We start from the raw sequence: 10,723 nt of genomic DNA, 5'->3' as shown, positions 1-10,723 counted from the left end.
TGGACGGTCAACTCAGCAAGGCAGACTGACAGGGAGGCAGATCCGGCTTTTATAGAAAACCTCTAAGTGGGCTGACTTGGCTGAAAAAATCCAGTTTGCTTAGGGTTTCCTAATGCTCATGCAAGTGTGTGTGTGTGTATGTGTGCGCGCGCGCGCGCGCGCGCGGGGGGGGGGGGGGGGTGTACAGGGGGGCTAGGCTACACGATGGCAAAGGGACAAGAGAGTGAGAGAGAGAATTGAAATTTCTGATATTTCGTCATAATGGAAACTCACTGGGACTATTGATCCATTGTTGCAACTATTTATCCAGAAGACCTCTAAAAGGTGAAGAACACAAAACGATCAGTCATCTGCAGTATGGAACAGTGTCCAATGAATTAATTCCACTTCCAGTTCGAGCTGGATCTGTTTCATTACAGAAAAATTGTTACTGACATCATATTGTGTGTCATAATTTCATTTTGTTTTGTGATAACCCCATTCTACATATCGGTCAAATGGTATTTGTAAATTATCCTTTGAGTTTGTTTTAAACTGCTTGGAGTAACAGATTATTTGGATTATAGCCTAGAGAACAATACAATAAGCACCAAAACATCTGGACTCTGCAGGAAAGTATTTGAAAGTCAGTGCCTGCTGTGATTAACAGTTTAACTGGCAATATAGGAATTGTCCTAATGCAGTAAACCCCAGCCATCTGGAACTACAAGCACTATAAAACAAACAGTAAGACCTATTTGCAAATACTATGTGACCCTGGTCTGCAACATATATATCACAGCTTTATCCTTAGAAAATAACAATTTGTTTAGCAGACAAGACCATTTGACAGGTACAGAGAACAACAAAGTTTAAATACAGTAGGTATCTGAAACGAGTAATATAGCAGTAATATAACACTGTAGACTGCTTATCAAGAACTGACCTAAAACTCCACTTCTGTGTCAGTATTGCTTTAAACATGAAGGGGTTTTGCAAAACCTTGAGTTATATATTTCTGAACACAAGAATCCATTGCAGCTGGTCAGCTGCTGTCTCTAAGGTGAATGACCCAGTGAAGGATGGTCTCAGTCACTTCAGTTACTGTGATTTATTTCAGGGCTAAGGAAAAGGCAAATGACATTCCTGATGAAATATTGGATTTATAAAGTCTTTTCTTTTAGAAAAGCCAGAGTGCGACCCACATTAGAGTGGTGTTTGCGGAGTCAACATTGCTCAACACAAGAGGTAAAGTACATGTTTATATCTAAACAACACTTACCTCTTCCCTTATAAATCTTATTTGCCAAATTCTGATATATCACCTGATGACTTTCACAATAGATTTTACACCCTGCATGAGCTGCATTTTCACCAAAAGTGTGTCTGTTTCCTGGGACACTAATGAATACTGGTACTGTCCTGGCAGACAAGAAGGGGGGTTGGTGTGGTAGGTGGTGCACCTTTGGAACATCCAAAATGTCATATGATATTGTAGAAATGAAGCATAAATAAAACAATTCACATGGCCCTATCTTCTTTCAATAAACAATGGCAGTGTATTTGTTCTCTTTGTTTTTCTTTGGACTGCTTAAGGTGAGAGAAATGGGCAGAAGAAGCCCAAAGTCTTAAGAGTTATGTGACCATAGCTGATACACCTGTGTTCGATGCAACTGACTAATAATTTGATGTTTGTTTCTGAAAGTTTGCAGGAGAAGGATAAGGATTATGGCTAAGAACAAGTGGCAGGTAAAGTGGACGTCAATAAGGTCCAAGTTCTCCAGATATCTAGTTAAAAACCTTGCAAAGTGTGATCATTGAAATTATGATATTGACAAGATTAGAATAACATCCCAGGCCCTGTCAGTTTGGTTGAGACATCACACTATTACACAAAGAAACCATAACAATCTGTGACCAGAATATTACATGAAAAAGAGTATGCTTTATTTGAGAAAAGTGATTGGTGATGATTGGTCACTTAAGAGTTAATTTGTAGAGGCTATTATAGCGCAATGTGTATAAAAAAAGATGAAAATGACAATTTTCTATATTGTGGATACATTCATGATTTTTTTGTTTTGTGTATTCCTAGAAAACAATCAAAAGCAAGTCATATTCGGGTCCAGCGTCGGTCGGTTGCATGAATCATTGTGGTCAGACTGAGGCATTGCATGTTCCGAGGTCCTCACTAGTTTTTTTGCTGGCAGGAATGGAAAGTGCAATATTCCTCCAGATCTAATGGAAAGGGAAAGAAAATAATTTAAACTTTAGAATGTAGAACACACATGCATTCATATTGTGTGTGTGTGTGTGTGTGTGTGTGTGGGGGGGGGGGGGTGTTGGGAGGTGGGGGCATTTAAGGTTATGAGAATCAAAGGTGTGTTTATTGTCCTGTACTACAAACCTGAAGCACTGTCACTGCACTTTCTGAGCATGTCTATGGCAGCGATGTACTCCGGTCCCAGGAAACTCTGATAGGTCGTTCCAGCTGCTACTTCCTGGAGGCACTTAGTGGAGTCTTTGAACAGGAGGTTCTTCCCTCCTTCTGACTGGAACATTCTGAATGTAGTGTCACTGCCAGAGATAACAAACTTGGCCTGAAAATGAAGATTTACGTATAGGCCAATGTTATTCATATTCATATTTGATTAATGTCTACCTTATAGTGTTATGTTATCTAGATAATACTTGTAATATAATACAAACAACTTAATTCAATTTAATACAAACAACCTAAAAGTGACATTCAAGTTAGTTCCCAACCTGCTGGTCCTGGAGAATGCGCACCACCTCGCTGCGGGTCTCTGGACGTGTTACCACAGCATGTGCAGGTACTTTGGCGAGGTTACATGAGACATACTCAGTGATTGCGACAGGACCCTTCCCAGGGCAGATCAGCTTATACTCAGTAGACTTCACATCCTCAGCCCATATTGGACCATTGCCTTTGACAAAAAGAGGTGGGACAGGAGGGGAGAGAAGAGTGAAGAAGAATGTTGTAGTTTTATAAAAGACGATACTGTCATGGAAGAGATGTGAGAATAGGGAGATGAATAGAGGTCAATGGCAGTCTCTTACCATCGCTGTTTTCTGTAACGGTTGTGTGTTTGATGAAGGCGACATCTCCACCACCCTCAACAAGACATCTATAATGATAGTATTCAAAACAGATACAACAGATACAAGATTATGATGAAGAAGCGACTGTAAGTTGTGGGCTGAGTATTTCACGTTAAAACATTTCACGTTATTTATGGAATTTAAGGTAAAATCTTATGCAGCTTATCCATAAATGCACTGGTGCTCCCTACCTAAAGGCCCCGGCATAGCCATTGTACTGCTCATCAGCACTTGCTTTGCACTTGGAGTCATCTCCCACATCTTTGCCACTACCAACACAGCGAGCACAGAATGCAGAGCTGGGGTCTGCTCCGGGGGCACAGCCTTCACTGAAGAACTGAGCTGAGGAGAGGAGGGGACAAAGTCAGTATGTTGGGTTGGTGTTACACTTACAGATATGCAAGAGAAGGAGCTTAATATTCATGGTGTGTGGTGTGCACAAGTACACAATTGCTTACTGAAGTTACAGTTCTGAGTCATGTTGTAGATGTGACCCATGGGGATGTTCCAGCCGGCGGTTCTGCCAAATCCGGTGTGACAAGACTTCTTGCCCTGTAGGGTCTCCCAGGTCACCCCAGAACCGTTCTTCACCACCGCAACAGCATAGTAAGAGGAGGCTGAGGCAGTGGATGTAAAAAATGGTGGAATAGTGGAAGCGCATGAAGAAATGATCAGAAAACTATTGTTCACCAGAAAAGTTGCCATTATAAGAGTTAATTACTATTAGAAAAGGTATTGGTTTATCTGTAAAAAAAGAAAAAGAATAGAAACACAGGAAGGTATTTACCACTTCCAGAGGTGCTGCACAGGTCTGTGGACAGGGTAGGAGAAAATATTGTTCATATAGAAGAGGTACAATAAAACCAGAGGATTGTATGTGTCTGTTTGCATGCCATATAAGCCTCATACCTCCATTATACTGCTCCACCATGGCAGGGACCAGACCACACTTCCCAGCTGTATACACCTGTCCTCCATCCACTGCAATTGCATCAGCCTCTTTACGCTAGAGAAAGGAGCAGGATCATGAAGACCACAGATAATCAGACATGGCTACTCCACAAAATAGAGCAAAAAAATATCGCATTCCCATATTTCTATCAGAGATTGTTTCACCAGAATCTTCCTCAAACAGTCTTCCACTGAATCGCCATTCTGGCATTCAATCGTGGTCATGTCATTTTCCATCCTCCATGTGTTACACTTGGCTGTCTCAGCTTGACCCACAGCGCACCATTTAATGGCACCTGAGGCCTGCTCTGGAAAGTAAAGTAAAAGGAGACAACCATAAGACAATGGCTGCTAGACAATAGATCTTGTTCCAGGCCCTGTCATTCCAGTCTTGTCCACCAGGTTCCCCTGTGTCTCCTGCCATTACACACCTGTCTTCTATCTGCAATCAGCCCTGCCTTCCTGCACCAGCTGCCACTCATCACTCATTAGCTCAGTACTATAAACCAGTTTCTTTCCTAGTTTAGTTTGCCAGATCGTCCTAGTATCTCCTAGTTCATTCCTGCCTTACCTTGCCTGCCAGGTTATTCTGTTTACTCGGTTCTGACTCTGCCTGGTACTGGTACTTTTGCTTGTGTTTTGCCCTCATCCTGTACTTGGTTCTGAAATTGCCTACCAATTTGAATCCTTTTAACCTGAAGTTCTGCCTGTGTGACCATTTGCTTGTCTGAGACCAAGAGTTTGCCTGCCACCTTCATTAAAGTTGCTCTGTGGATTGTATATCTGCCTCCGCCTGAGTATCTGCAATTGGGTCCTAGCCTGAGCCCTGACAGTCCTCTTGAGTCAATCTGTGTGTGTCCAGCCATACCTTTATTCAGGGAGCGGATGATGCTCATGTATTCAGCACCCAAATACAGGAAGGAGTCTATGTTTGGGGGCAGCTGGACCAGATTTACTGTTGAGTCCTTGAACATCAGGTTCTTGGCTGGGGCATAGTTTTCAGAGGAGAACAGTTCAAAGCCCTGAAAGACACAAAGGAAGTTGGATCGTGGTGTGAGCATTGAAATTAATTTGAAAAAGTCTGAAAAGTGCTTGAAACATGAGCTAGATGAGATTAAACATTATCAATGGTAATTCACCGTACTCTGTGTCTCTGGCAGTCAAATCTACAACTTGCTCCTTGTGCTGTATAAATAATTAACCTTATGTATCTGGGTGGACCAGCTGTATCTTACTGTGACGGCGGTGAGGCTTTTGTAGATTAACTGGGCCAGGTCTGGGTCCTTGCGGCTGACCACAGCATGGGCTGGTACCCTGGCCAGGTGGCAGGTCTTGTAGCTGTCGATGCTTGCTCTGGTGCCATCCTTGCACAGCAGCTCGTAGTTGGCTTTTTCTGCCTCTGTGAAAGTGTAACACAGTCGAAATTTAAATGCTAAATAAATGTAACTTTTTTTTTTTTATCTAGTAAAATTAGATTGAGGTTGGATGCTCTTTCGCAGCAATACTCTTCTTCACAGTTACACATATTCATGCCTGGCAGCTGCCCAATACAGCCAGTCAAACTCGAGCCAGTGACTTTCCAGTCACAAGCTTGCTTCCCTAACTAGCTTACCACCAACCCAAAAAATTAAGAGGCTAAACATTTTTTTTAAGTCAAAGGTAAGCAGTATTGTTTTGGAGCAAAAGAGTAACAATGAGTTTAGTCTATTGCAAATGTTGGACAATACAACATTTCAATTATAGCAATAATACACAGGAAGAGGTTGTTCTTATTTAAAAATCCAGTGCAATGGTTTCTACTCGGTCAGGACAAGTTTGATGTTGATTTCTAACGCGGTGAGCATCGTTATTTTCAATTCAGGCATATTGCAATTCTGATCATCAATGTAAGGTTACCTGGCAGGAAAGTAACTACACCTAACCATAGGCTAAACATTACGCTGTTACCATGGAAATGTTGGTGGAATTTTTTATCAATGGGGGAGTACTATTCACAGTGATAAGGCTTTTTTCATTTGAGCATGGCTAGGTGTGCTGTTATGCTGATTTGAAGCAGGTCAGAAAGCTTACTTGACCAATCAGATTGTGCAGTCAGAACTACCTGTTGTGTACTGTGATTATGAATACAAGCATGATTCAGCAATAAAGAAGATCCTCATATTGTGAGGATCTTCAGTCTCACAATATGAAGCCTTTATCATGTTTGTCATAAAGGTTTAAACACAGCATACATACATATGACAAAACCATGAGAAAGATTGTGTACAAGCACCCACATTACTTGTAGTTTGATTATCAACAAATAAACATGACATTTCTATTCATGGTCTCATTACACAGAATTGGAACATCCAACCAGCTTGCATGGCTGGAACTACCTGTGGTATGAGTCAATATAAAATATGCAGTCATCCCATATTGGTGTAGATCATCTTGTGATACTGACCAGGAACAGTGAGGTGCTTGACAAAAGCCACGTCTCCAGCTCCCTCCTTCAGACACCTGTCAGAGCAACACACAGATGCATCAACATTTGAGGACATAGATTGTTTTAGCAGCAATAGTGTACTAAGACTATGCAGGAGAGATAAGGGTATTTCAGTAGTGAGGGAAGAATTCAGAAAGCATTAACATAATAAAAAAAAATGCTATGGGCTTACAATGTGAGGTACGATACATTATCCTATTTGGAGAGCAAATGTATAGAGTTTGGTAAAGGTGAATAAAGTTCATGGTAGCACTGAGAGGGATGAAAGAGAGGCTGAAACTCACAGGAAGGCTCCTCCATAGTCATAGTAAGGCTCATTGTGGGATCTGGAGCAGTCATTCTTGCACAGTTGACACAGCTTGGAAGTCCGCGTTGCTCCTGGGGCACAGCTGGCATTGAAGAAGTCGCTCACCGCTACAAAACCAAAAGGGACACCAAAATTATCAGCTATTAGTTTAGGGTCCTTAAGACATAAGTTTGTATTTCTCACACAAATGGCAACCAAGACCAATATCAGATGTAATTTCTTAGCTTGGAGCAGTGTACTAAACAGTAGGACTGGGCGACAATTCAATATTATTGTTTATCATCTTTCAGTGGAATCATATTGTCATGATATGGTGATTTGGGATATAGTGACACAATTCTATTCCTCTGCTATTACTGCACATTTTACTTTCTGAGGTATGAAACATTTTAAGGAATATTATTTGAAAACATCAGTTTTGTTGGACATCACACCTAACATTACCATTCCATTCAATGGGATGAACATTCATTTGATTATTTAATGTGATTTTGCACACGTGAGCTATATCATGATATCTATCGTTATCGAAAAAAAATCCTTATGATTATCGTGATATTGATTTCAACCATATAACCCAGCCTTACCACACAGTTAACTCACCCTCCTCCACAGGATTGACGCCTGTCCACTGGATTTGACCCATAGACACCAGAGTTCCTATGGGGATGTTCCAGCCTGCGGACTTCCCCAGCCCAGTGTGGCAGGATTTCTTCCCACGGAGATCATTGAAGCCGAACCCAGTCCCCGTCTTTGCCACAGCAACAGCATAGTAACAGGTGTCTGAAGCTGGCCACGTGCAGAAGAGGTGGGACAGTGAGAAAATAGAGTTAAAAATGTTGTTCATGCAAAATGCAAAAGTTCCTCTCCATCATAACAAGGTCTTATTGGAACAAACCTATTTATTAGACTGACTGTCCCTCAAAGGGAAGACTGTTTACTGCATCAGTAAAGGCAACTGATTACTAAACCTACTGGGGCCATAGTCCTCAGCAATAATGGGCTGCAGGTCAATCAGTCCAGCCACATAGACATCTCCTCCGTCCAGAGTGATGGCATCTGCTTCACCAGCCTGTTAGAGAAAGAGAGCTTTAATTTCTTAACACCAAACATGATTTCCAGCTCACAGTGGCATGATGTCTTATCACTCCAACAGTAAAATAATGTATACATACATACATCATGTTTTGTCAGGAATCAGATGGCCATTGAAAACATTTGCTGGCCACCATAAAATGGCCATTGCTAGCCATTTTATGGAAGACTAAAGAAGAAAGACTAGACGCACATTAGGTGTGTTAAAAAAAAAAATCACATCTTTAGGGTATTGTATTATTGAGCATGTTTCAGAATTTTCTGGATAATATTCTGGATAATTTTCTCACCTTAATTGCCTGGATACATTCTAGAGAGCTGGCTCTTTGCACACAGGAGAACACAGGGGCTTTGGCTCTGAGGTCTGTACATTTTCTCATTTCTTGGTCCGACTTCACGCACCATTTCACATTGTAAGGAGCCGCAGACCCTATTGCTGAAGATAACATTTGGAGCAAAAAATTAATTTTTACAGAGCTCCACTCTGTTCGGTTGTCATGAGAAAATCCTGTGCAAAATAAAATATCTTTACCAAGGTACCCAAGCAGTGCCAAAAGGAGGAGAAGCTTCATGTTGGACGGTCAACACAGCAAAGCATACTGTCAGGGAGGCAGATCCATCTTTTATAGAAAACCTCTAAGTGGGCAGACTTGGCTGAAAAAATGGCATACTTTTCTTAGTGTTTCCTTATGCGCGTGCATGCCCTGGTGCGTGTCAGGCAAACCTGGAGAATAGTGTCCAATGAATTAATTCCGCTTCCTGTTCAAGCTGCATATCTGTTTCATTACAGAACAAAATGTTACTGATAGTATCATATTTTGTGTCATAATTTGATAGTGCTTCCCATTGAGCCACAAAACTGGTGAGATAAATCTTGTGATAACCCCATTCTACATATAGGTCAAATTTGTTTTGAACTGCTTGGAGTAACAGATGATTTGGATTGTAGAGAACAATACAGAAAAGCACCAAAAAATCTGGACTCTGCAGGAAAGTATTTGAAAGTCAGTGCTTGCTGTGATTCACATTTTAATTGGAAATATACTGTAGGTATTGTCCTAATGCAGTAAACCCCAGCCATCTGGAACTCCATGCATTATAAAACAAATGTGTGCAAATACTATGTGACCCTGGTCTGCAACATATATATCACAGCTTTATCCTTAGAAAATAACATTTTAGCAGACCAGACCAACAGGTACAGAGAACAACAAAATTTAAATACAGTAGGTATCTGAAACGAATAATGTAGCAGTAACATAACGCTGTAGACTGCTTATCAAGAACTGACCTAAAACTCCACTTTTGTGTCAGTATTGCTTTAAACATGAAGGGGTTTTGCAAAACCTTGAGTTGTATATTTCTGAACAAAAGAATCCATTGCAGCTGGTCAGCTGCTGTAAAGTCTTTTCCTTTAGAAAAGCCAGAGTGCGACCCACATGAGAGCAGTGTTTGCGGAGTAAGCATTGCTCAACACAAGAGCTAAAGTACATGTTGATCCCTAAATTAAACAACAACACTTACCTCTTCCCTTAAAAATCTAATTTGTCAAATTCTGAAATATCATCCGATGACTTTCACAATACATGTCATTTTATCCCCTGCATGAGCTGCATATTTGCCATAAGTTTCCTGGAGTTTCCCTGTTTCCTGGAACACTAATGAATACTGGTACTGTCCTGGCAGACAAGAAGGGGGGTTAGTGTGGTAGGTGGTGCACCTTTGGAACATCCAAGATGTCATATGATATTGCAGAAATGAAGCATACATAAATTACATCCCCTTTGATTGTCCTGTGGGAAACCTATTTCCGTCTCACCTGGTCCTATCTTCTTTCAGTAAACAATGGCAGTGTATTTGTTCTCTTTGTTTTTCTTTTGTTTGTTTTTGGACTAAGGTGAGAGAAATGGACAGAAGAAACCCAAAGTCTTAAGAGTTATGTGTCCATAGCTGATACACCTGTCTTCAGTAGAATGCAACTTACTAAAAATTTGATGTTTGTTTCTGAAAGTTTGCAGGGGAAGGGCAAAGGATTATGGCTAAGAAGAAGTGGCAGGTAAAGTGGGCGTCAATAAGGTCCAAGTTGTCCAGATATCTAGTTAAAAGCCTTGCAAAGTGCGATCATTAAAATTATGATATTGACAAGATTAGAATCCTTTGCCTCCTTAGAACATTTTTACTTTGTGCTACACTAGAACATTACAGGTGATTTGGGGGATGAACTGATGACCCTGAGGTATTAGTCAACCTAGTATACACAATCATGTGAACTTTGACTACTTGACCCCTAACTCAGCAGTGTTGGTGTAGTGACTCCTCTCGCCTAAGCAGTGACTACAGCCTAGTTATCCATGGTCAACCTGATTTGTTCTGTGCTATCAGCATATGTTTACCATGGATGGTAGCATGTTGACACTGTATTTCAACCGTAACCACAGTTATTTCCTGGACCTTTTAAATGCAGGTATTGTTCCTGTAGATAAGAGGGAGGGGGAGGGGGGGTTTGTGTGGCAAGTGATGCAACTTCGAAATGTCCAAGAAGTGATGTGTTATTGTAGGAATGAAGAATAAGTATACTGAAATAAACCTACAATCCTTTTCATTTGGGCTTTTCTTTTTTCACTAAGCAACAAGGGTCTCTGTCCGTCAACCACAATCCTGACAAGGCGATCAGAGGACCGCCACATCCCACTGCCAAAGCCGAAGCCTTTGTAAGTCATAATAGCCTCAATTACCACAGCAAATACAACAAGTGGCATAACCTAATTTGTTGCTAGGTC

General features: G+C 41.1%; 1 protein-coding gene across 1 annotated transcript; it reads right to left on the bottom strand.

Annotated features, from left to right (window-relative positions):
- Positions 1-2,031: 2,031 nt before the first annotated feature.
- Positions 2,032-8,515, bottom strand: LOC139931584 (serotransferrin-like). Its single transcript, XM_071925128.2, has 17 exons — positions 8,476-8,515; positions 8,234-8,379; positions 7,824-7,920; positions 7,452-7,637; positions 6,826-6,955; positions 6,500-6,555; positions 5,289-5,452; positions 4,922-5,075; positions 4,219-4,361; positions 4,012-4,108; positions 3,890-3,913; positions 3,561-3,719; positions 3,294-3,444; positions 3,061-3,128; positions 2,746-2,927; positions 2,387-2,579; positions 2,032-2,217 (listed from the first exon to the last, which is right to left on the bottom strand). The coding sequence occupies exons 1-17, from the start codon at positions 8,513-8,515 to the stop codon at positions 2,171-2,173; spliced, it is 2,037 nt and encodes a 678-aa protein (XP_071781229.2). The 3' UTR covers positions 2,032-2,170.
- Between the last annotated feature and the right edge of the window lie 2,208 nt (positions 8,516-10,723).

The sequence above is a fragment of the Centroberyx gerrardi genome, chromosome 13 (genome assembly GCF_048128805.1).
Source record: "Centroberyx gerrardi isolate f3 chromosome 13, fCenGer3.hap1.cur.20231027, whole genome shotgun sequence".
In the NCBI taxonomy this organism is placed as follows: Eukaryota; Metazoa; Chordata; class Actinopteri; order Beryciformes; family Berycidae; genus Centroberyx; species Centroberyx gerrardi.
This window is presented reverse-complemented; position numbering and strand designations above follow the sequence as displayed.